The sequence below is a fragment of the Colias philodice genome, chromosome 24 (assembly GCF_061535455.1).
Source record: "Colias philodice isolate Cphi_HAF_F1 chromosome 24, ilColPhil1 Martin Lab GWU primary, whole genome shotgun sequence".
NCBI classification, from domain to species: Eukaryota; Metazoa; Arthropoda; class Insecta; order Lepidoptera; family Pieridae; genus Colias; species Colias philodice.
The window spans coordinates 1,721,634-1,747,977 of NC_143109.1; the positions used below are offsets into that span (position 1 = coordinate 1,721,634).

General features: G+C 36.0%; 1 protein-coding gene across 4 annotated transcripts in view; it reads left to right on the plus strand.

Moving 5' to 3' along the window:
* Nucleotides 1-26,344, plus strand: part of mon2 (Mon2 homolog, regulator of endosome-to-Golgi trafficking) — a 56,646-nt gene that overhangs the window by 13,071 nt on the left and 17,231 nt on the right. For 2 of the 4 annotated variants that reach the window (XR_016317540.1, XM_089710172.1), the window contains exons 11-32: nucleotides 8,516-8,612; nucleotides 8,899-9,027; nucleotides 9,355-9,437; nucleotides 9,546-9,679; nucleotides 10,026-10,145; nucleotides 10,806-11,007; nucleotides 12,081-12,214; nucleotides 12,623-12,734; nucleotides 13,218-13,259; nucleotides 14,137-14,264; nucleotides 14,449-14,550; nucleotides 14,827-14,937; nucleotides 15,267-15,442; nucleotides 16,060-16,222; nucleotides 16,643-16,781; nucleotides 17,301-17,443; nucleotides 17,977-18,084; nucleotides 18,703-18,837; nucleotides 19,144-19,315; nucleotides 19,781-19,883; nucleotides 20,304-20,448; nucleotides 20,732-20,902. Coding sequence is in view for 2 of the 4 variants with exons in the window: in XM_089710172.1 (XP_089566298.1) it covers nucleotides 8,516-8,612; nucleotides 8,899-9,027; nucleotides 9,355-9,437; nucleotides 9,546-9,679; nucleotides 10,026-10,145; nucleotides 10,806-11,007; nucleotides 12,081-12,214; nucleotides 12,623-12,734; nucleotides 13,218-13,259; nucleotides 14,137-14,264; nucleotides 14,449-14,550; nucleotides 14,827-14,937; nucleotides 15,267-15,442; nucleotides 16,060-16,222; nucleotides 16,643-16,781; nucleotides 17,301-17,443; nucleotides 17,977-18,084; nucleotides 18,703-18,837; nucleotides 19,144-19,315; nucleotides 19,781-19,883; nucleotides 20,304-20,448; nucleotides 20,732-20,902 (2,849 nt within the window). In the remaining 2 variants the exon portion in view is untranslated. The remainder of the gene's footprint in view (nucleotides 1-8,515; nucleotides 8,613-8,898; nucleotides 9,028-9,354; nucleotides 9,438-9,545; nucleotides 9,680-10,025; nucleotides 10,146-10,805; nucleotides 11,008-12,080; nucleotides 12,215-12,622; nucleotides 12,735-13,217; nucleotides 13,260-14,136; nucleotides 14,265-14,448; nucleotides 14,551-14,826; nucleotides 14,938-15,266; nucleotides 15,443-16,059; nucleotides 16,223-16,642; nucleotides 16,782-17,300; nucleotides 17,444-17,976; nucleotides 18,085-18,702; nucleotides 18,838-19,143; nucleotides 19,316-19,780; nucleotides 19,884-20,303; nucleotides 20,449-20,731; nucleotides 20,903-26,344) is intronic. The other 2 variants (XR_016317541.1, XM_089710171.1) reach the window with 1 other exon arrangement.

Sequence of the window (26,344 nt, forward strand, 5' to 3'; positions counted from 1 at the left end):
ACACGTGTTATTGCTCTGTTCAAAATGCCTTCGTGTTTGCTTAGATATTGTTTTAACAGTTCCCATAATACAAACAAAGCCCGAGGAGTGACTTTTCACCAGTAAGTTTCCTTATTATGAGTAAGTCATGCATTTTACTAATATTGTTATCATTTTGCGAAAAATCACCACGCGTTCTGCGTTTCGCGCCATTTTTCATAGACTAACAGCACAGACGTGACACTATCGATGAGTCTGTTAAAAAATGTAACTGGATTTTTTTAACTATGTATATACAATATCTACTAGGAAAGATTACCGTGGTGTAGTACCTAAATATTTATACTTTTACCCGACTACGCAAAGTAAAACGGTAGGTTATATTAAGTAATATTTATTTATTTACCTATTTTTATTTATTAAAAAAAGGTTAATCAACAGTTGTTCCAATAGGATTTATAAATTATTATGCACAACAATTACAAATAAACACAACATTCACAGAAACTAATACAGTAAAAGTTCCTTAATCGCGCTTCCTTTATTCGTGTTTTCACTATTCGCGGATTAAAAAAATGCGACCCAATTTCTATATTCACGACTAAAAATTTTTTTTATTCGCGGATTTAATAAGTACATACATAATAATAAAATTATTCCAATAGGTATCTTACCCAATATCCTTGTCAAATGGACTAATAAGAAAGTAAAATAGATCTTATTACAAGTTGGCCTAAAGTACATAATATTATGTTCTTAAATGATATCGCCGAGGCCTTTGACACAAGCCGCCTTTGTCGCAAGCCACCTCTGCGGCGATTGATGTTTTTGAGAATGTAAATAAACAGAATGGAAGCAACCTTATAATAAAGTATATTTTTAAATGTAGTTCCGTTTATAGTAAAAGCCGCTTTGCGTATTTATTGTTTCGTCTTTCACATTCGTTACAAAAATTGTGATCGAGTAAGGGGGCGTCCATAAATTACGTGAGGTGTTTTTTAAAATTTTCTGCACCTCCCTCCCCCCCTGGTGAGATGTCGTGAGAATTTATTCAACCCCTCCCCCATCCTCGAATCTCACGTGAGATTTTTCAAAATGTGAGTTTCTTATACGTAAACGCCATCAACATTGAATCATCGTATCCATTTAATTAGGGCTATTATAAACCAATACTCCAAAATTCGATTACATCATGAAGCAAAAACTGATAAAAACTATTGATTACTACACAAAACGACAAAAGCTTACTAAATTGATATTATTTAAAGGAAATTAAAATACATAGTTTAATATAAAATCCTCGTTTTATTAATTCCCTAGTATCAGTACCACCAGATAGTACCGAGTAAACAGATTGCACAATGTGTCGCATCTGCACGCATTGCTTAATCTTTGAACTTGAAGCCACGCCTCGCTCGTTCCACACGTACCCCACCACATCGGCCGCGCGCAATGTTTTTGTTTGGAATAACCCCTCTAGTAGTACTTATATCTCGATGGTATGAGCGGTATTTTTATTTTTGTATTCAATTCAATACTTTGCAAAAGGTAAAAGCTTTATAATAGTTCATAGCAAAATCCACTGCTATATTTGAAGTCTTAAAAATTGCCATTTTACTATGCTGTAGAAAGTTAGAAAGAATAAAATCAAAACTATTGACTTAATAAAATACAAATTTTATTAAGAAAAAATATGTATCTACATACATAAGCTGCATGTCTGCTCATTCTTTAGATAAAAAATATGTGTCTACATACATATTTTTTATCTAAAGAATGAGCAGACATGCAACTTACCACTAAGCTACTCAGAAAAACTTACTCTGTGTATCGTTTTGCAAATTTTGACTCGCATTGGTATCACTGGCTATGATATGAGTGTAGAGATCTATTAAACTCTGACAGCGCCGTCTACAGCGTGCAAAGGAAAGAAATCTATTCGATCTAGGCTCTCGGGGACATCCAAGGCGTTCGCTAGAAATTATAATAAATCTATTTATGATTATAATGTGGCCAGAAAGTTTTACCTATGTTTAATATTTGGGCTAGCTGTAAATTCCGTCTGTAATCAACGTACTGGATAAGATCTATTTTGGATAATATAATCATATCGTCAAATTGTTTTAAATAGCATCAAACATTAAATTTCATTGATTTATTAAATTTTAATGTTTTCATTGATGTCGAATAAAATTTATAGCTATCTAAAGATCTTAAAAATACAGTAGCATTATGGTAGTATTGTCCAATGAAAGCGAACTTAGCTGTCTTATAACGTAGAAATCCGTTCGTATCCCTATTCTAGATTGTTAAAAAAACAATAATAAAACGCTACGAATTCAGAAACTTCCTCATGGGAAACATAATTAAAATCCATAAAAAAATACCCACGTGCAATTCTGCAAGGAAAATACAAAGGTCCACACGGGTTGTATGGGCCCCGCGCACGTGCCGGGCGTGAAGCGGCGCGTGCATCGCGTGTAGTGATAGCGGATTTCGCCTTTCCGATGAGAGTATATACCTGGATAAATTAATTAAAAAAATAATGCGAAAATTTTACGCGTCCATTAGCATTGTTTTAATTGAACACACAAAAATACTTTTATAGCAAGTTATGAAGTCAGTAAGAAAGATATATACGTAGCGTACGTATGAATGTAGTTTCTTGTGTAAGAAAGATAAGCTTTATTCTTATTTACGTTCTGTATTGCGTTGTTTTATTAACATTTTTGAACTACGGATGTGACATGCAAATTTACACCTTATATGGTTGCGGTAATGTTCAAAGTCAATATACGCTCATTATAAAACTGCTTAACCCAGATAAGCCTACTGTCCTATATTTAGGACAGTAGAAATAAAAAAAAATATCAGAATACCCTCTTTATCTAAGATTATTTAGTCTTATGATTTGCAGTAAGAAACGTGTCAGCTTTATTAGAAAAAATAAAAAGACAGTTATTTTAACAGTTTTTACCTTATATTTTACCTTATAAGTGTGTAATAAAAGTGCGTTGCAGACATGGCAAATGACAGGTATGTATAAAAAGTTATATTTTACTCGTGAGTTGTTTTTTTCTGTGTTAATATCTAGTTGATAACCTTAACTTTTGTACTAAATAAATATTCTAGCAAAATAATATAAATAAATTACGTATAATTTATTTATATTATTTTTATATATTATTATTATATTATTTTTATATTAATAATAATTATGATATCATAATTATAACTGAAACTTGGTTGTGTGAGGGAGTGTTAGACTCAGAAATATGTGATAGCCGTTACGACGTATTTAGGCATGATCGTAGACGTAATAATATGAAGGGAGGCGGAGTTATGATTTGTATAAAAAGATGTTATTCCGCATTTCTAACAAACGAGACCCACGTTGGTAACGTTGAATGTATTTGGATTACGATTCCCGGTCATGTTCTAAGTAGTACGCTATTAAATCTATATTCAAAAAACGCGGATATTCACGTGGGAGCAATATATATTCCACCGAATTCCAATGCGGCCAGTATATTGGTCGACTTCAACGAATCCTTTGTTAACTTTCATTCGAGTAGGCAGAATGACTCATTTTTATTAATCGGTGATTTTAATTTACCTTTTCTCGCGTGGACGCCTGACGGACATTTGAATAAAAATAGTTCTAATACACTCTTAATGCGAACCGCCGACGATTTTATGAATTCTATGTATTTATCCGGACTCTCACAGTATAACTTCACTAATAATTGTTGCGGAAATATTCTTGACCTTGTTTTTTCAAATCTTTCATTAATTTGCGAACAATGCGACCCAGCTTTAGTGAATATCGATAAATTTCATCCCCCATTACTTATAAACATCAAAAACTATAAAATAAAACCCCTGCGTAATAATCCACGGATCATAAAAAAATTTTTTAAAGCTGATTATATGTCAATTAACTCGGCACTCGGGAAGATTGAATGGCACCGAATTCTTACTAACGGGACCGTTGATGATGCAGTTAATGGTTTTTACAAAGAGCTTAACTCAATCATAGAAAAATACGTACCCTCTGCGCGGGTTTCAGGACGTTTTAAGTACCCTCAATGGTACACCCCATCATTAATTAATATCATTAAAGAAAAGTCTAAACTTCATAAAAATTGGAAAAAATTTAAAAACCCGAATGATTACGCAGCATTTGCTTTACTAAGAAATAGGATTAAAGTTTTACAAGAAGAATGTTTTAAAAATTATATTAATAGGTGCGAAAAAGAAATAATTCATAATCCTAAAGAGTTTTGGAGTTTTGTAAATAACAAACGCAAAAACAACAGCTTGCCATGTCGTATGGTATATAATGGAGTGACTTATTCTTGTGGTGCAGATATATGTAACGCTTTCAATAGCTTTTTCCAAAGCGTATTCATACAATCTTCTTCCTACGATCCCAAACCATACGCAGAGGAGCCCCATTCTAACGTAATTAATTCAATTAAAATTTCAGATAAACTGATAACAAATGCGGTTAAAAAACTAGATAGTAAAAAGGGCGCAGGCTTAGACGGGATTCCTGCTATATTTGTTAAAAAATGCGTAAACGGGCTTGCTGTTCCCTTAAAATTGATTTTTCAACGATCTTTGGATGAAGGTATCTACCCCAAACAATGGAAAGATGCACGTGTAATCCCCATTTTTAAAAAAGGTTCAAAAAATGAAATTACTAACTACAGGGGTATATCAATTTTAAATATCTTCGGTAAAGTTATGGACAGTATAGTTAATGATTTTATGTATAGCTATTGTAAGCAATGTCTTCCTTCATCTCAGCATGGATTTTTTAAGTCTCGGAGTGTTAACACAAACCTTTCAGAATTGACTAACTATTTACTAACTAACATAAGTGACGGCGCTCAGATTGACGTCATTTATACCGATCTCGAAAAGGCTTTCGATAGAGTAGACCATAATGTTCTCGCCGGGAAACTAAATGCTGTAGGTATTAAGGGTAATCTTCATAGATGGGTAATATCTTATATTAGAAACCGTCGTCAGGCAGTAGTCATAGGAAGTCATAAATCTAACTTCATAAACGTCACCTCCGGAGTTCCACAAGGATCCCATATATCACCTTTACTCTTTAACATTTTCCTTTTCGATATAACACATTGTATTAAGAACTCAAATTGCTTACTGTATGCCGATGATAACAAAATTTTCCGTAAAGTAACTTGTACCGCCGATTGTAATCTACTCCAATCTGATCTAGATAATCTCGGAGAATATTTTAAAATTAATAACATCGGTGTAAACATTCAAAAATGCCAAACCATAAGCTTTTCTCGTAAACGTAACATTATTTTATTCGAATATAGTATCAATAATCAGTTAATTAATAGAACAACTTCAGTAAAGGATCTCGGCATCCTTCTGGACGATAAATGTTTCTTCGACGCCCATATTGAGTACATGTCCAGTAAAGCATACAAATCCCTTGGTTTCATCCTAAGAACAAGTCAACCTTTTAAGAACCCTCAGTGTTTAAAAATGCTTTATCATAGTTACGTCAGAAGCATATTAGAATATGGAAGTATAATATGGCGACCATTTTTTAAAAAATATATAGACAAAATTGAAAAAATACAAAAGATATTTATGAAGCATCTTAGTTTTAAAGCAAAACATAACTTTAAGGACTACAAAGAATCCTGCATTTTCTTTAAAATGAATACTCTCGAAGACAGACGTACTCTTTCAGATATTATGTTTCTTTATGATCTCCTAAACAACAAACTAGACTGCCCCCAATTAACAGAAAATATATATTTTAACACCCCTCTAACTCGAACACGTAATACTCCTTTATTCTTTATACCACGTACAAAAAACCAATATATGAAGAACTCACTCTTTAATCGCCTGCCTTCGATATACAATCAAAAATTTTCTACTCTTGACATATTTAACAGCCCTCGCAATCGTTTTAAAACCAATGTAATTAAAATATTATCTAACGTACCTAACACATTTTAATCATGCACACACACACATATATACACACAAACATACCCAAACGCACGCACGCACTCACCCACACACACAACTCACCACTCTTTTATAAGTTACTGTTTTAAATATACATGTAATTGATAATAATTGTAAAACTCGTAATTGGCGTATTGTATCATAGATATAAGTAGAGTAAGTCAAACTGTAAGCTGTGTAGTTTTCAAAATAAATAAATAAATAAATAAATAAATAAATAACTTGTTACAAATACTAGCGTACTATATATAGGACAGTAGGATAATATACATGATTTTAGTACCATAATACAACTTTTTCTATACAGACCGTTAGCTGCGCATGAAATTTTAGATGCTTTAGAAAATGTTTCTGATAATGAAGAAGATTATAGAGAACAACTGATATGTATTCTACCTCCTCCTGTTGATCCTGACTGTCTCACTGACGAAGATTCGGGTGAAGAAGATAATGTAACTTTGAATAATTTGCCACGAAACATTCTGCTTCAACCGGCTGAAGTAATGATTCAAGGGCAGGTTATGGTGAGTGATACAGAAGAAGAACCTTCTGATTCTACAGGTCGAACTAAACGTAGGCGTACCTACGCATGGAGAAAACGGGACTTGGAAAAAAATCCCGTGAATTGGCCAGATGTTCAAGGCGCTTGCCAAGATAAGCGCCCAATTGAGTGGTTTGAAAACTTCTTAGATGAAGATGTTATTTCGTTGTTGGTGTCAGAGAGCAATAAATATGCTGTCAAAAAGAATTTGCCTGGAGACATAACCACTGAAGATATGAAATGTTTCATCGGCATATTGTTGGTTAGTGGTTATTCATGGCTCCCCCGTAGAAGAATGTATTGGGAAAACTCCCCTGATACAAAGAATGAATTGATCAGCTCGGTTATGACTAGGGATAGATTTGACTTTATTTTTCGCCACCTTCATGTCAATGAAAATCTGGATTTGCAAGACAAATACACAAAAGTACGCCCCCTAGTTACACTTCTAAATAAAAAGTTCTTAGAGTTTTCTCCTCTTGAAGAGCATTACAGTGTAGATGAGGCCATGATCCCCTACTATGGTAGACATGGCTGCAAACAGCACATAAAAGGTAAACCTATTAGGTACGCGTTCAAAGCTTGGGTTGGTGCTACACTGTTAGGGTATGTTTTATGGATGTTGGAGTGTGTGTCAAGTGTTTTTAAACATATCATTCATAAATAGTATTAATCTAGTAAATTACATATAACAATGGGTAATATAATCAATAGTTATCTAATAAACTACACTTTTTGATTACATTATGTTTTGTCATAAATGGTCTTTTATTTCCTCTTATTATCCTACTGTCCTACATATAGGACGGCTGTTTCCCTGAAAGCCTTACACTTAATTTTTTTTTCATAATTTTTTTTATGTTGCATAAGATCTAATAAACTAAATAATGTAACTTTTTTCAAAATTTTCAGAAAATTTTAGTTTCAGGCTTATCTGGGTTAATAAACGTGTATGCAAAGTTTCACTTGGGAAGAATTTTTAGCGTGATTGTGAGGGTAGTTGTACGCCAATGATGATAACATAAAAAAAATATGGAAAAGTATTATATTGAAAAAGATTAATTATTATTACTATGATACGATGTTATATTCATGTTATAATGTCATGGTAAATATGAATTCGATATATCTAATTCGATAAGCAAGCAATAGTTATAGGCAGTTACAAATGAGATTTACTTGCTTAAAAATTCGTTGAACCATATACCTTGGATAACAAATGTTTAAACAAGTAATCTATACTAATATTATAAAGCTGAAGAGTATGTTTGTTTGAACGCGCTAATCTTGGGAACTACTGGTCCGATTTGAAAAATTCTTTTGGTGCTAGATAGCCCATTTATCGAGAAAGGCTATAGGCTATATATCATCACGCTAAGACCAACAGGAGCGGAGTACTGCGGGTAAAACCCCGGAGCACAACTAGTCATTCAATATAAATACATTGATTTTACTGGTTTCATCACGTTCACTGCCATCATACACAATGTCCCAAGCAGACACAGAATTGTACAATAAATGGAAGGTTTCTAGCATTAATATCACGTTAAATAACATTTTATTGTTGTTATATGTATAGTCATGGCCAACTAGATATTATTTTATTTATTTATTTTGGTCTATGGTCTTTGGTAGGTCGTTTGTTTACATTACAGATAAATATGAAAATTCACATGCAAAATTATAAGGTCAATGTAAAAAAACACTTACAGGTAAACTCAACATGCGAAAAGTAAGTTTAAAACTATAGATCGTTAGTGATTGAAGCAAAGTAGGTTTAGTACATGGTAAATTTCTAGAACAAACGGTCACAGATGTAACAATTTTCAAAAATATTAAGTAGAAATAATAAAATATACATCATAACAATCCCTATGAATCCTTTGTATGGTCGCAAATACAATGAACATGTGTATAATCATGGGACAATTGCAATTGTTCTATAACGTAAACTCTCGTATGTAACAGGTTCAACCGCAGTCCCTCAACAGGCCGGTTTCTATTGGAAGGGGGTGTGGCTTCCGCTGTGTGTCACCTTCGAGCCCGGAACAGCGAAATCTGTCTAGTAAGTACATAACACAACTCATGTTCCAGAGAAATGAAAAATGACACATTCAATATCTAAAAATCTTATTTTTAATGGTGTTTAAAAGCAAAAATGGTATATGACCTAAAAATAATCGTAGCATAATATCATGTAATATCAGTCATTCTATACATTGTCATGTATTTCACAAAAATGTCCACAAAATGTTCCCTTTTAAACATGTAAGTATAATAATTTAATGAAAAAAAAAATCCTAAATGTTTGATTTCAATTCAATGCTCATTAAAAATAATTATTTTAACAGTATAGAAATGCTGGATCGCACAGAAGCACCGACTATACAAGAGGGTTACGGAATATCCGTGGCCTACGCGTGCCTCATTGAGATCATACGATCCATTGCTATAAGCGTGGAGGGGGATGATTATTATAGGTATGTATGGAAATATATCCAGAAACCCAATAAAAAAGAGCGTGTGTGCCGAGCACACGTGTCAGAAGTGAAACTTCTTTGGTAAGATTCAACCAAAGTAAAATCGTCGCCTTAATCCATGATGTGACGGCAATGCCATGACGCGACCTTGAAATTTTACTCTCAACGCGCCTAAAGAAGTTTCACTTCAAAAGAAAAATATAATCCAGCTTATAGCTTCTGTTTTTTCTCCTTAATAATAATTTAGCTTGATATTTGATATTCTTGGAACTACTAAAACAATGTATCCTAGGCGTATTTAGTAATGTTACCTTACATTCATTTTAGGTTGCAAGAGCTGTATGACGATACGCAAAATGACAATGACGAAAAAGAAGTTAACGCTAACACCAAAGCTATCACTGATAAAGGTAAAAAGAAAAGAAGTAATCGATTTTACTTCAAAATTTACAACAAATAAAACATAGCATAAATTAAAGAACATTTTTTTATTATTTATTTTAATTGAACGCTTTCAGAATCAGATCATAATAAGACAGCAAGTGAAGATATAACGAACAACGGTCATGACGCTAAAGCCGATCAGAATTCAAATCTTGTTAAGAAAATAGATAGTGAAGCTGAAGAAAAAGAGAGACAACTCAGTTTGCAGGTTCGATTAAAATACATTGATTACAGGATAATTTTATAGTAATGAAATAATAATTAAAAAAAGATAAAATACATAACAATAAACCACTTCTGTTGTCTAATTTATAATTAAGAAGAGGTGTCCATTTGTTAACACGCTTCATATAATGATTCCGACATTACTTTCAGAATACATCATTATTTTAAGATTCAAATAAATTTTAAATAATAGTATTAATCAGTAGGTGGCAAAGATTACTTCAAACTTACTAACTATTGAAAAAACTGGTTTTTCCCAACTTAATGTAGTTAATATCACCTTTTTATGTTAAACATATGAAAGAGTAAATAATAAAATATAATTCCAGTTAATCAAATCATCGTGGTGCGGTCTAGTGTGGGGTTTGTCCGTACTCGCCGAAGCGAGTATTGGAGAACTAGAAAATATTCTACGTGCCATACAGACTCTTGCTAGAGTCAGTGGAAAGGTATGTAGCTATTTGTTGTGTAATAGAAACGTATAAAATATATATTTCGAAAATATTTATTGAAATTCGTAAGAGCAGAAATCTTATATTAATGATTAGACTAATTTTAGCGTCTTTAATCGATTCTTAAATCCATTTAAATTTATACATTAGTTCCCTAGATTGTTGTAATGTTCTAGTTCTCTCTGTTCTAAAAAAAAAATAATGTTCGATTTTTGTACAGCGTTTCACAAGGTTTCACATAAAATATTACTTAAAAATGTTGCTTATTTATAGTATTTTAAATAAATTCTTACAAAGGCTTTATCAAGTAATATTTTACTTGATTGAGCGAGATTTTTATTCTGTTGTATATTGTTTTCCCTCTATTATGTACAATATAAGTTCCGAGTGTCCTTCAAGGCTCTCATTTTGGTCCAATACTATTTAACACATTTGTTAATAACCCGATTTGTTATCATGCTCCCAAATTTAGTTTGATCACAAGGTAGTAACTCTAATTTATCTATATACTATTTTTTAACACATTCCTTGATGAAATATCAGATTTATCATCTTGCTTACAAACCCAGTTTGGTCGCATCGTCGTAACTCGGTTGATCTTTTTTGCTCACTAATTAAGTTTGATGTGTTAACTGGTAGTTTATTGGTCTCGTTGAGGTGGGCGTGACGAACGCGCGTGACGCGTGCGTAGGCGCACTTTGCCGGTGCGCGCTACCGGCGCAGTACTGCGTGCCCGTGCTGGGTGCGCTAGCGGCCCTGGCCTGCCCCTGGCCGGCTGCCCGGGCGCCCGCCCCGCCTGCTGACCTGCGGCACCACGTGGTGTGGGTCGGCACGCCGCTGCCGTGTGCACAGCCACCAGGTAATCTATACTAATACTAGCTTACTGCCCGCGGCTTCGCCCGCTTTGTCTAAAACCTAACAAATTATATACTAAAACCTTCCTCTTGAATCACTCTATCTATTAAAAAAAACCGCATCAAAATCCGTTGCGTAGTTTTAAAGATTTAAGCATACAAAAGGACATAGGGACAGAGAAAGCGACTTTGTTTTATACTATGTAGTGATAGTGATTATAAAGTTGACGTTTGTTTGTTTGAACGCGCTAATCTCAGGAACTACTGGTCCGATATGAAAAATTATTTCGGTGTTAGATAGCCCATTTATTGAGAAAGGTTATAGGCTATATATCATCACCCTAAGGGCTCCCACACATAAACACGATACGACGTCGCGTCGTACAACGATGCGGCGTCGTTTCACGCGCGAGTGGTCTTCGCACACGCGGCCTCCGAAGGGGGGGATGCTGTTCAGGACGATTCGTCCTCTGCAGCAGGTTGCTGGCGCCGCCCGCTAATACGGGCGGGTTACTGGGAGGACGAATCGCCCTGTATCGTTTCACGATAAGGGCTCCCACACATAAACACGATACGACGCCGCATCGTTGTACGACGCGACGTCGTATCGTGTTTATGTGTGGGAGCCCTAAGAACAACAGTTGCGGAGCAATGCGGGTGAACCGCGGAGCACAGCTAAATACATAAATAAAACTCTGCTGCATATAGATTTTGTATATATAGTATATATGTACCATCATATGCCAGAAATCAGTTTTACATGTGCCTAAAGATGTTTCACATAAATACAACAAATACCAAGTATTTTTAGGACTTTACAGGAAAATTGGAACATTTGAATGAGATCCTGGAATCATGGATTCTTAAAAATATTTCAAACATTTTACAACGCTAAAGTGTGCTCGACATAAGTCAATATTGGCATTAAATCAAACACAACTAAATCCTTTTACACCTTTAAATTAAAATTAACTATATTTATTATTTCCACATTCAGTTAATTCATTCATACCCTATCCTTTTATGTTTGTCTGTTAATTTGATCAGTGTATACAATAAAAATTATTTACTTATCCAGGTCAACAGCAATCGTTCGTAATGGTGACGTCACGTCACGTGACAGCCATGCGTGCGTTATTAGCCGCGGCCCGGCGTGACGGGGACACGCTGCAGCAGGCCTGGCTGCCCGTGCTTACCACGCTACAGCATTTGGTCAGTGGGTTTGGTGCCCGGGATGTCTTGTTATGGACATAATATTGGGATATTTTGTCTAGTTAATGATGGAAGGTCTTCTGGTTAAAGAAAGTCTTGTTAAAAAAAGGATGTCTTGTTATGGACATGTGGACAAGAAGCTTAAAGGAATTTTCGGATTTAGGATATTTAGTGATTTAAAAAGAATACAGACTGATAATTTCAAAAGTTTCTGAAATAATGCTAATAGGATTCCAAAGCAACCAAACTTTGTTTTATTATAATGTCAGTCTCTATAGTAAACAATGTATCCCGAATTGAATTTTTAATTAAAGGAAATGTTTATTATGTATGCAAGAAAAAGAAGAAGAACACTTGTAATCAGATCTGTGTTCTATATTTTTATTTATTTTTTCATTGTTTTTACAGGTTTGGATCTTAGGCTTAAAGCCATCTACAGGCGGCAGCATGAAGGCAAGTCGAGCGAGTGCGGATGCTAATGCTGTGATGAGCACCTCTGCGGTCATGGCTGATCTACCTGGTAAGAGAATTTCCAATTAAATAAATATTTATTAATATTTGTTTCCATTATTTTTACCCATTTTGACTATATTAATGGAGGGGAATAGTAATTAAAGAAATGGGGGTTAAACTGTTAAAGTAACCTAATAGTTATATGTTTCTAAATAGTAAATTAAAACCTCATATATTTATAACTTGTTTTATAAAAATGTGCATTATGACTACGCCTGTGAATAATAAGCTAACAATATTATCTATTTTTTGTTATTACATCTTGTTCGTAACAACATTTTCTAATGGTATGTTCAAATGTCCTATAACGATGCAGTTAGGAATTAATCGAAGCATAATATAACCATCATAAATTAAACAATGTAAACAACCCGAAATTTACTGACTAATGAAATATATTAACCGACCAAATAACAAATGCCACGACTATCTCCATCATCAGTCACAAGCATCAGTCGTTATATTTGGTTGCAGTATACACTGGTTTCAGGTCAGCAAGTTCCGGTGGCCGATTCCCTCGGAGTTATGAGCGGTATTGATATCTGTAATACAAATATATTGATTGGTGTGCGCTTATTTGGAATTATCGTTTGTGAATATTTCATGCTTAGGGCAGGGAAATTATTATTTTTGTTTGGAATGGTGCCTAATTTTGCGCGCAAAAAGCTCATATGTCGTGATTAGCAGGAATAAATTTTAACTTAATGACTCTATAAGTTCTATATTAACGTGAAAATTCTCCCAGGAAAAGTTGATGATGATTTAATTGGCTTGTTCCAAATGGGCCCACAGATAAAAAAGAGCCACAGTAGTCGTGGCATGTCTCCAGTACAGGGTCGCTTGTGTCCGTCCGCACCGGGTTGGAGCTTGCTGGCCTTAGCACGCGGTTTTACTTGTTTTTTACTTGTTTGCACCCACTATAGCTAGCGCACGCTTCGCTCACAGGAACTCGCTATTGCTCAATGTGCAGCGTGGATGTTTCTGGAAGATATTGATATGATGATCTATGTTTAGAGTTGTTTTTAATGTTTAGAATGAAATATTGCGTACAGAAAAGGATCCCCTCTTTTTGCTTAAAAATTAAGACAGAAGTTCCTATGAATGTTGAATTAAGATAATATGTACTATAGAACATCATCTATTTGAAGAAGAGTATGTTGAATTTGATATTTAGTGTTTTAGGCATTCGAATGGCTTATAAATATAATTTTTTAAAGAATAATTCAGTCACGAGGCGGGAAGAGTATGTTTTCTTTATTGGCACAAAGGCGTTCTTTAGTCAGCTTGAATGGCGTTCCTTTCCTAATAACTATCCTAATGCGATAGTATCTAGATGTTCAAGCAAAATCTATTGGTGTATGGCGCAAATGAAATTAATTCTGAGTGAGTTCTAATTGTCAAATTTGCAGCATTATCAGCTATGCTGTCCAGGGTGTTTGAAGCTTCCAAGAATTTGGATGATGTAGCACTCCATCATTTGATCGACGCGTTGTGCAAATTGTCCAACGAGGCTATGGAACTTGCGTATTCTAACAGAGTAAGTGAGAAACACTTTAATAGGTACTTAACAGTAATTTACACTAATGTATAATTTCTTATAAAGTAATATCACAGTTGTAAAGAAATCTTTGTACAAGAAATTTTTGCAGAACTATTTCATGTTGTAGGTAAGATCAATGAATATATTGTTTTTTTTTATCACAAAGTATATTTTTTTGTAGGAACCTTCGCTGTTCGCAGTTGCGAAGCTTTTAGAAACCGGCTTAGCCAATATGCACAGGATTGAAGTTATGTGGCGACCCATCACCAATCACCTTCTTGAAGTAAGTGAATATATACTTTTATACACTAATTTCTTTCTGCTAGTAAATTATAGTGCCATTTGATGGTCTATTAGTCAGAAATAAGTTAGTATTTTATATTATTATTCGAATCAAATCTTTTTTTTTATAAGGTTGCTAAGTACTTTAAATTACCATCTTATATTAATTACAATCTAGTCTACAAGACTAAAGTAATTTAATGATAACCTAAATTTCTAAATAACTAATTCTATGAGGAAGGATATAATTTCTTAAAATGGTCAAATAAATTTGCAGGTATGTCAACACCCGCATATACGTATGAGGGAGTGGGGGGTGGAAGCCATCACGTATTTAGTTCAGGCCGCTTTCACGTATCACCACAATAATCCAGCTTTGGTTACTGAGGTAAGTTTATGGTCTTCAAAGTAATGTTACTTATTGAGATGGATGAATTTTTTCTAAGTGTACTATACTATATCATCAGACCTAATAAATGCGAAATGTTATGTTACTTAAGTACTTAGTGTTCCTGTTTTTTAGAACTTTTTGATAGGCATATTTGTTTTTAAATTTTATTTCATAAAAAAAAGTCTCAGATGGGTGAAGGTCGACCTTATTACGGCTCTCGTGCAAAAAAATCTCGAAATAGCCTTCTTTTCATTTGACTTATCTTTGTTAGAGATATTTCCCCATATTTTTTTTTTCAATAAGAAGTTGCCACTTATTGTCTCCAGGCCCGGGAACGTCTAATCCTAGAGCCATTAGCAGAACTATGCAGCGTGCGGCACTGTGACGTTCGTGCAAGACAATTGGAATGTGCGGCTCGGCTGCTGCACTCACGGGGCGAGCAGCTCGGGGCTGCCTGGCCGCTGATGATGGAGATCATCTCCGCTATCTGCGACCAGCATAGGTATGTGATTTGCGAGTGTGAGTGCGTTTGATTAGAGATGTCTACGTGGATTGTTATGTTATTGATTATTTTAAGGTCTTTTAGCGGCAGTGATATTCAACAGTTAAGATGAATTCATTTTTAGTTAAACTGTTCAAAGTTTTATAGTTATTTGCCATCTATATTATAGTCGCTAAATTGTTGCTTGGCTTAAAAGTCGAGAACGGCTCGACCAATTTGGCTGTTTTTTTAACGTTTTAGTTAAGGCACAAGGAAGGTTTTTATGCAGAGAAAACACACAGAACGTCTGATGGTGTAGCTAATTATTAATATAAATAATACTTGCTTTTATTACATTTATGATTTTGTTGACGAAGTATAACACCGTGTATATTCCCCTACGCCATGATATTTCTATATATATAAAAATGAAACCCGTTTCCCTCGGTCACGGCATCACGCGTGAACGGGTAGACCGATTTCGATAATTCTTTTTTTATATATTCCTTGAAGTACGAGGTTGTTATGGAAAGAAAACATAAAAATGTACCACGGGCGAAGCCGGGGCGGATCGCTAGTATTTATATATAATGTGTATATTCACCCCCCTTTAATATTTCATAATATCCCCCCCCCAGCGAGCAGCTAGTCCGCTCCGCGTTCCAATGCGCGCAGCTGGTGGCGGGCGACCTGCTCGGCTGCGCAGGACCACGCTGTCTGCGTCGCGTGCTCGCTGCTGCAGCCGCGTTCGCCAGGCAGACCAAGGAGCTGAACATTAGTTTAACTGCTGTTGGGCTTATGGTGAGTGATGTAGGGTAACACGTAATGTTGGACTGTTACACTTAATGCTTGACACTTACACTTAACTCCCAAAAGACACTATACTTATACATCACACATAACACTTCGCTTTACACTAACACTTTGATAAAGACACTATACTTATACTTCACACAACACTTTACACTTACACTTTGATAAACACTTACACAAAGGCCATAAAGCACTCTCATTTGAATTTGATTCTAGACATTTAGGTACTAAATAAAGAGAAGTTACGCTATAACATACATAGTACATTCTGCTAACAGTATACAGTTTTAATATCGCAATCAATTGTATCATTTAGTTTTGTTATTTTAAATCTAAATCCATTTTTTACTAACTACGTATAAACCCACACACACTCAATACTAATAAACCTTTAATTTTCATGTACAGTGGAACATATCAGACTATCTCTACCACAACCGGGACAAACTGTCCGTGGCGCTTGCTAACGAAGCAGCCGCTTGTCCGGAAAGCAGTCCCGACTTACCGCCCCTGGACAGACTGTGGATGTGTCTTTATGTGCGGTTGAGTAAGTACTTAGTATATTAAGTGTTAAAAGTGAATTTCTAATAATAAAAAATGCACAAAATGTATTCTTATAATTTCAGATGACATGATATAGATATAAATATAAATAATATAAGTTCACGTTCTTACCATCGTGTATAAAAGTTCACGTACCCGCATGTTCGATCGAAATTAATTTTTTAAACAATTTATTTATTAGGTATATTAGTATTTTCAAGTTACAAATTACTATTGTCTATCTTGTGTGTTATTTTAAGTGTTCTTTAAAAAGGGTAATAAAATAAGAATATCTTGAACGAAACATCACTACATAGTATAAAACAAAGTTGCTTTCTCTGTCCCTATGTATGCTTAAATTTTTAGGACTACGCAACGGATTTTGATGCGGTTTTTTTAATAGATAGAGGGATTCAACGGGAAGGTTTTAGGATATAATTTATTAGGTCTAAGGGTCGTTTTGGTTCTCTAATGGCATTCCACAAGGCGTAGTATAGTTTTTTACAACAGCTTTCCCTTCCAGGTGAGCTATGCACAGAACCACGAGCGCCAGTGCGTCGAGCAGCGAGCCAGACGCTGTTCAGCTGCATCGGCGCGCACGGCACGCTGCTCAGCCGGCCTGCTTGGCGCGCGCTGCTCAACGTGCTGTTCCCCATGCTGCAGCAGGTGTGTCACGCTAGTCCGGGTCACGCTAGTGAGGGTCAGGCTAGTTGGGGTCACGCTAGTGAGGGACACGCTAGTGAGGTACACGCTAGTCCGGGCCACGCTAGTTCGGGTCACGCTAGTTCGGGTCACGCTGGTTCGGGCCATGCTAATGAGGGTCACGCTGGGTCGGGCCACGCTAGTTCGGGTCATGCTAGTCCGGGTCACGCTAGTCCGGGTCACGCTGGTTCGAGACACGTGCATACCTGTACACGCGCTGCTCGCTCAACATTCAAATCATTCAAACCGTTTAATCGTTGTGATACATTAAATAACCAACTAGGCACAAAATCGTGCTAAAAAATTGTCCGAAACAAAACTCTGCTTTCGAGTCTATTAGGCATTGTTTTTTAAAGAGCGCATAGATGTGTTTTGACGTTACCGCCACGATACGCAACTTACATTTTTTTTATTATAGAACAAGTACGTAGCTTAAAAGCTATGTTTATCTTGAACACAAAACACGTGTGCGGTAGTTAACATTCTTATTTTTTCAGGTTCAAAAACAATCGAACATAGCGAGCTCGGAGAAGGTGGACACCGGGGAGCATATTCTCATACACCACACTAGAAACACGGCGCAAAAGCAATGGGCGGAGACACAGGTATGCTTTTTAAGCTTTTTTATGGGTGCCATCGTTCATAAAGTTTTTGTAATGTGTGTTTTTATTATTCAAACCAAACAATTTTTAACAAAATAAAATAATCTGTAAAAATATTTGCTGTGATATACCAATAAGAATATCTTCAGAGTATCTTACTTTCTCGTCTCTATTGTTCTTTCCTAACCGAGGGAAAATGGTAAAACTATGTTTAGGTTAATAGTGCTTCAAAAGAAGCCTTATTGAATAAATTAGTGTTTGAGTTTTAATGCGCTTTTTGCTACATTTTTAGAATAGAATATTGAGTAATACGTTTTTATTTTTTGATTATTATATTTACTCTTCTTAAAAAGGTGTAAGTAACCTTTATTATTGCCAACTTTTTTCAACACAGTGTTCACTGCAATGGTGAATTTGAAAATAAAATGAAGAAAAATGTTTTGCCATCAATCTTCACTATTTAAATATTTACAGCATTTTCTATTAACGCAAAAGAGCAACTATGGAGTTTCTTTCCAAGGTGGTAAATGTTAAAAATGTTATGACGATTCAAAAGTGCTTTTATAAGAAGTCTAATTGAATAAATAAATGCTTGAGTTTGAGTTTAACCCCCTTTTATAGGTGCTAACATTATCGGGTGTATCACGCGTGTTTCATTCGCGATTCGCGTTATTAACCACGGTGGGGGACTTCCCGCGGTCGTGGACTGCATTATTGGACTTCATTGTGGACTTTGCACTTAGGAGGAGTCATGAGGTACGTTTTTTTTTATTTTATCTTCTTTTTAGTATTTTTTGTTAATGGCAACAGAAATACCATATTCTCTGAAATTTTCAAATGTTTAACTATTACGGTTCATGAGATGCAGCCTGGTGACAGACGAACAACGAAGTTTTATTAATAGGGCCCTGTTTAAGCCTTTCGGTACGGAGCCCAAACACCCAATTGAGTATTTTTTTTTGTTTCCGTCGGTTTCCGTCTGGCCATGTTTTGCTGTTTTTCTTATCCAATAAGTGTTTCCTCACACTCGATGCGACTTTACCCTCATAATTGTTTTTGTAGGTGTCGGTGGCGGCGTTGAAGTCGTTCCAAGAGGTGGTGTCCGCAGCGGGGCGGGCGGAGGGCGAAGGGCCGGGGGCTGCGGGGGGTGGGGCGGGTGCCCGCGTGTGGCCTGCTGCTTGGGCTGCTTGGCGGAGCATCGCCTCACGCCTGCCGGCCGATACACACGCGACAGGTATAGATGAAAGAAAGAAAATACATTTATTTGTAAAACGATCTGGTCAAATTAGGTTGGCCACATTATGAAATGCGACCATTTCATGAAATGAACAAATCTACGATATGGCTACGACATCTACATTAATACTTAATATTTAATTATTATGACATAAAAAAAATTAAAATTAACTTATCACGGTACAAAATGGATAATAACCACTCAGTGATTTGAGAATCTGAAGACATTTATGAAACATTCTCCACTGATTTTCAGTGGACACCACCTTTGTCAATATTGCAACAAATGCAGTGACCTACCAGTTATCTTGGGCACGTTGATGTTAATTTCTTCACTAGCTGTTTTTTATCTATTAAGTTGACGATCCGGCTCGAAGGATCACTAAATCAATAAACTAAATAATATGGTAATGAAAGTCTGCGAAATCAAGCAAGAAAATTATAATTTTCTAACTCGTTTCAGTGTCTGAAGACGGCAAACCTCCGGAAACGTATTCACCGTCACTAAGCTTCCTCACGACGCTTGTGCAAATATTCCCGCTCATATTCCAACATATTAGACCCACGTGAGTTATTTATTGATGTTTTTATTTAATTATTTTATATTTGATGTAATATAAAAGTAACTATGATGTATGTAAGTGTCAATGCGATACGAGTAAAAGTGCTCTAAATTATAATAACTGACTAGACGATCCATTTTTTATTGTATTTGTCCTACTAATCCTACTTATATCATAAATGTGAAAGTTTGTAATGATGGATGTATGTGTATGTAATGTAATGTTTGTTACTCTTTCACGCAAATACTACTGAACTGATTATAATGTAATTTAGCACACATATAGAGGGTAACTTGGATTAACACATAGGATAGGTTTTATCCCGGAAATCATACGGGAACGGGAATTATGCGGGTTTTTCTTTGAAAACGCGGACGAAGCCGCGGGCGGAAAGCTAGTAATATATAAAGTTATATTTTACAGATTTACGCCAAAAGACGTGGAGGCGCTAGGCGAGTGTCTATGCAAGGTGTGCAGCGTGGAGCCCTCGGCCTCCACCCTCGACGGGCTCGGGGGCGGAGCACCCGCCAGCTTGCACGCACTGCACTGCCTCGACACTGTTCATAAGGTGACCATACTTTTGTAGCAACTACTGTATACAGTCCGTAAATTGATCATAAAAATAATTTGTTTGTTAATCGACTTAAAATTACAGAAGATTCTCAATTTAGCTCGGTCTTTTTTTCTTGTTAATATTTTAAACTGGAGTATTAAAAAAAATCTTTTAGTGATCATAAACTCTTTACTTTCTATTTCTAAAATTAGCAGTACCATAAAAAAATGACAAAAGAAAGTTATCAACGTGTTAAATACAACATCGTCAATATTAAAATACTTTGATATTATCACAGGAGGCACTGATCCGCCACGAGCTGTTGCCAGCGATGTTCTCAGCGCTGACGTCACTCGCTGAGGTGGTCAGTGCTCAGCCGGCAGCCAGCGCACGCTGTCTCTCAGCGGCCGCGGCGCTGTACAGGGCTGCGCCGGCGCCTAGTGCGCATATACTGCCGCATTTGTTGCAGGTGACTGATAATAATTAAATAAAATCTATACTAATATTATAAAGCTGAAGAGTTTGTTTGTTTTTTTGTTCGAACGCGCTAATCTCAGGAACTAATGGTCCGATTTGAAAAATTCTTTCGGTGACAGATAGCACTTTTTACACGCTTTTTATTAGCTTCACCTGTATGTTTGTATGTTTGTTTGTAACCGACTTCTTTGGACGCGATTTTGACCCACTTTAAACGGCCAGATTTCGTTCAAACTTTGTAGATTTATTGAACAACGAACAACGAACAACGGTGAATGTGAATGTGAATGTGAATGTGAATGTGAACATACACAAACACAAACACAAACGCGAACATGAAAACGAACAACGAACAGCGAACAGCGAACAACGAACAACGAACAACGAACAACGAACAACGAACAACGAACAACGAACAACGAACAACGAACAACGAACAATGTGAATGTGAATGTGAATGTGAACATACACAAACACGAACACGAACAACGAACATCGAACAACGAAAACGAACAACGAACAACGGTGAATGTGAATGTGAATGTGAACATACACAAACACAAACACAAACGCGAACATGAAAACGAAAGACGAACAGCGAACAACGAACAACGAACAACAAACAACGAACAACGAACAATGTGAATGTGAATGTGAATGCGAATGTGAATGTGAACATACACAAACACGAACACGAACAACGAACAACGAACAACGAACACCGAACAACGAACAACGAACAACGAACAACGAACAACGAACAACGAACAACGAACAACGAACAACGAACAACGAACAACGAACAACGAACAACGAACAACGAACAACGAACAACGAACAACGAACAACGAACAACGAACAACGAACAACGAACAACGAACAACGAACAACGAACAACGAACAACGAACAACGAACAACGAACAACGAACAACGAACAACGAACAACGAACAACGAACAACGAACAACGAACAACGAACAACGAACAACGAACAACGAACACGACACGAACACGAACACGAACACGAACACGAACAACGAACAACGAACAACGAACAACGAACAACGAACAACGAACAACGAACAACGAACAACGAACAACGAACAACGAACAACGAACAACGAACAACGAACAACGAACAACGATCAACGAACAACGAACAACGAACAACGAACAACGAACACGAACAACGAACAACGAACAACGAACAACGAACAAACGAACAACGAACAACGAACAACGAACAACGAACACGAACACGAACACGAACACGAACACGAACACGAACACGAACAACGAACAGCGAACAGCGAACAACGAACAACGAACAACGAACAACGAACAACGAACAACGAACACGAACACGAACACGAACACGAACACGAACACGAACACGAACACGAACACGAACACGAACAACGAACAACGAACAACGAACAACGAACAACGAACAACGAACAACGAACAACGAACAACGAACAACGAACAACGAACAACGAACACGAACACGAACACGAACACGAACACGAACACGAACAACGAACACGAACACGAACACGAACACGAACACGAACACGAACACGAACAACGAACATCGAACAACTTACAACGAACAACGAACAACGAACTGTGAATGTGAACATACACAAACACAAACGCAAACACGAACATGAAAATGAACAACGAACAGCGAACAACGAACAACGAACAACGAACACGAACACGAACACGAACACGAACACGAACACGAACACGAACAACGAACATCGAACAACTTACAACGAACAACGAACTGTGAATGTGAACATACACAAACACAAACGCAAACACGAACATGAAAACGAACAACGAACAGCGAACAGCGAACATCGAACAACGAACAACGAACAACGAACAACGAACAACGAACAATGTGAATGTGAATGTGAAAATACACAAACACGAGAACAACGAACATCGAACAACGAACAACGAACAACGAACAACGAACAACGAACAACGAACAACGAACAACGAACAACGAACAACGAACAACGAACAACGAACAACGAACAACGAACAACGAACAACGAACAACGAACAACGAACAACGAACAACGAACAACGAACAACGAACAACGAACAACGAACAACGAACAACGAACAACGAACAACGAACAACGAACAACGAACAACGAACAACGAACAACGAACAACGAACAACGAACAACGAACAACGAACAACGAACAACGAACAACGAACAACGAACACGAACACGAACACGAACAACGAACAACGAACAACGAACAACGAACAACGAACAACGAACACGAACACGAACACGAATACGAACACGAACAACGAACAACGAACAACGAACAACGAACAACGACTAACGAACCACGAACAACGAACAACGAACCACGAACAACGAACACGAACACGAACACGAACAACGAACAACGAACAATGTGAATGTGAATGTGAATGTGAACATACACAAACACGAACAACGAACATCGAACAACGAACAACGAACAACGAACAACTGGCCATCCATTTTAATAGGTGATCATATCGATGATATAGTTGATGTGTTTTACAGGATACTAAATGAGTGTTTTGTCACACACGTTCCAAAAACATATAAATCTGTGAAAAACTTTCCCCGGTGGTACAACAAAGCATTAATACATATAATAAAAGATAAATTAAAACTTCACAAAAGATGGAAAAAATACAAAAATCCCCTTGACTACGATGAATTTAGTCTACTTCGTTCGAGGCAAAAGATTCTACAGGAAAAATGTTTTTCACTCTACCTTGATCGAATGCAATCGTATATTCAGAAAGATCCGACTTGTTTTTGGTCGTACATAAAATCTATAAAGACGGGCTCAAAAGGATATCCTAAAAGTATGATTTATAAAAATAAAATTTTTTGTACCGAAACAGACATATGCACTGAATTCAACAAACACTTTCATAGCATTTTTGATGAACCTGCTAAGTCATATGAAGAATTCAACCTTCCAGTTTCGTGTCCGAATAATGAACTTATCTCTAATATTTCTTTCAAAATTTCTGAGGTTAAACGTGTTTTAAAGTCACTTAAAGGGAAAAAGGGCGCAGGTAGCGATGAAATACCACCAATTTTTTTAAAACAGTGCTCTGAAACTTTAGCGTTACCCTTGTCCATTATATTTTCGTTGTCAGTAAACCATTTTGGTGAGTTTCCTTCGAAATGGAAGGAAGCTCTTATTGTCCCTATATACAAATCGGGTCCTAAAAACCATATTATCAATTATAGGCCGATTTCTATATTAAACTCACTCAGTAAAGTTTTTGAAAAACTTATACATCTTCGAATAAGTCCTTTAATATATAAATTCATTCCACCAGAACAGCACGGCTTTATAAAGGGACGCTCTACCGTAACAAACTTATCTATACTTACAAACTATACATTGCAACAACTGGATGGGGGTAATCAAGTGGATGTGATCTACACGGATTTCGAAAAAGCATTCGATCGTGTAGATCACATCATACTTCTTAAAAAACTATATGCTATCGGTATACGAGGTGATCTATATCGATGGATCTGTTCTTATATCAGTAAAAGAATGCAGGCTGTAGTGATTGGAGGAGCTAAAAGTAACTTCGTAAATATCTTATCTGGAGTTCCGCAGGGCTCAATACTTGGACCTCTTTTGTACAACGCTTATCTGTTTGATATTTTCACCTGTTTTATCCACTCTAAATATCTAATGTATGCGGATGATAAAAAAATCTATCTTGCTGTTGAATCTATTAATGATTGTAAAAATATTCAAAGCGACCTTACTAATTTAGAAGCCTATTATAGAAAAAATAGAATTACTGTCAATATTAAAAAATGTCAAAAAATATCAATTACAAGAAAAAAGGCACCCATTTCATTCACATATACATTAAATGACGATCCAATAAAAGAAGTCAACTGGGTGAAAGATCTTGGTGTAATTATCGATAAAAAATTAAGTATGACACAGCATATGGACGTGGTCGTGAATAAGGCGCTTAAACAACTTGGGTTTATCAAACGCACTTGTAAAAGTTTCAAAAATATTAGTTGTATCAAAGTTTTGTATTCTACATTTGTCAGGAGTATACTCGATTATGCCTCAAATATTTGGTCTCCATATTACGCTAAACACGTAAATAGAATAGAATCTATCCAAAAAAGGTTTTTAAGGTTTTGTGTTTTAAAGCTAAACACTGCTTCAACACATATACGGATGTTTGCTTATATTTTAAATTAGAACCATTACAACTTACACGTATTAAAAATGACTTATTATTTCTTCATGCTTTATGCAATGGAAGAATTGATTCTTCGGAACTCCTAGAACTAGTGTATTTCAACACCCCTCAGTTTAGAACTCGTCACACAGCATTATTTTACACTCCTAATTCTAGTAGTAATTACGCAAAGAATCGAATTATGTGTAGAATTTCTCATATATACAATAAAGACTATAGAGAACTAGATGTTTTCCTTTTATCAAAGCAAAGATTTATAAAAGAAATTAACAAAATTCACATACAATTCGGCTTTAGTACTAACATGCAAGTCCAGACAACCACACATTCACATCACACTAACACTCACACACACATACACACACGCACACAAAGGGAGATTTCAGATTTAACTGTTTAATTATTCATTAACCTTTCCTAAGATATTATATAATTCACCAAAACATGTAATACACTCTTTTCTGATAATATGTCATTTAAAAAATTAACATAACTAAGTAGTAATCTTAATTGGCTCTTAGTTCTGTACTAATATATTAAAAATTGTTACTTATTGTAATGCTGTATGATTACAAAGAAATAAATAAATAAAATAAACAACGAACAACGAACAACGAACAACGAACAACGAACAACGAACAACGAACAACGAACAACGAACAACGAACAACGAACAACGAACAACGAACAACGAACAACGAACAACGAACAACGAACAACGAACAACGAACAACGAACAACGAACAACGAACAACGAACAACGAACAACGATCACGAACAACGAACAACGAACAACGAACAACGAACAACGAACAACGAACAACGAACAACGAACACGAACACGAATACGAACACGAACAACGAACAACGAACAACGAACAACGAACAACGAACCACGAACAACGAACAACGAACCACGAACAACGAACCACGAACAACGAACACGAACACGAACACGAACAACGAACAATGTGAATGTGAATGTGAATGTGAATGTGAACATACACAAACACGAACAACGAACATTGAACAACGAACAACGAACAACGAACAACGAACAACGAACAACGAACAACGAACAATGTGAATGTGAACATACACAAACACAAACACAAACACGAACATGAAAACGAACAACGAACAGCGAAC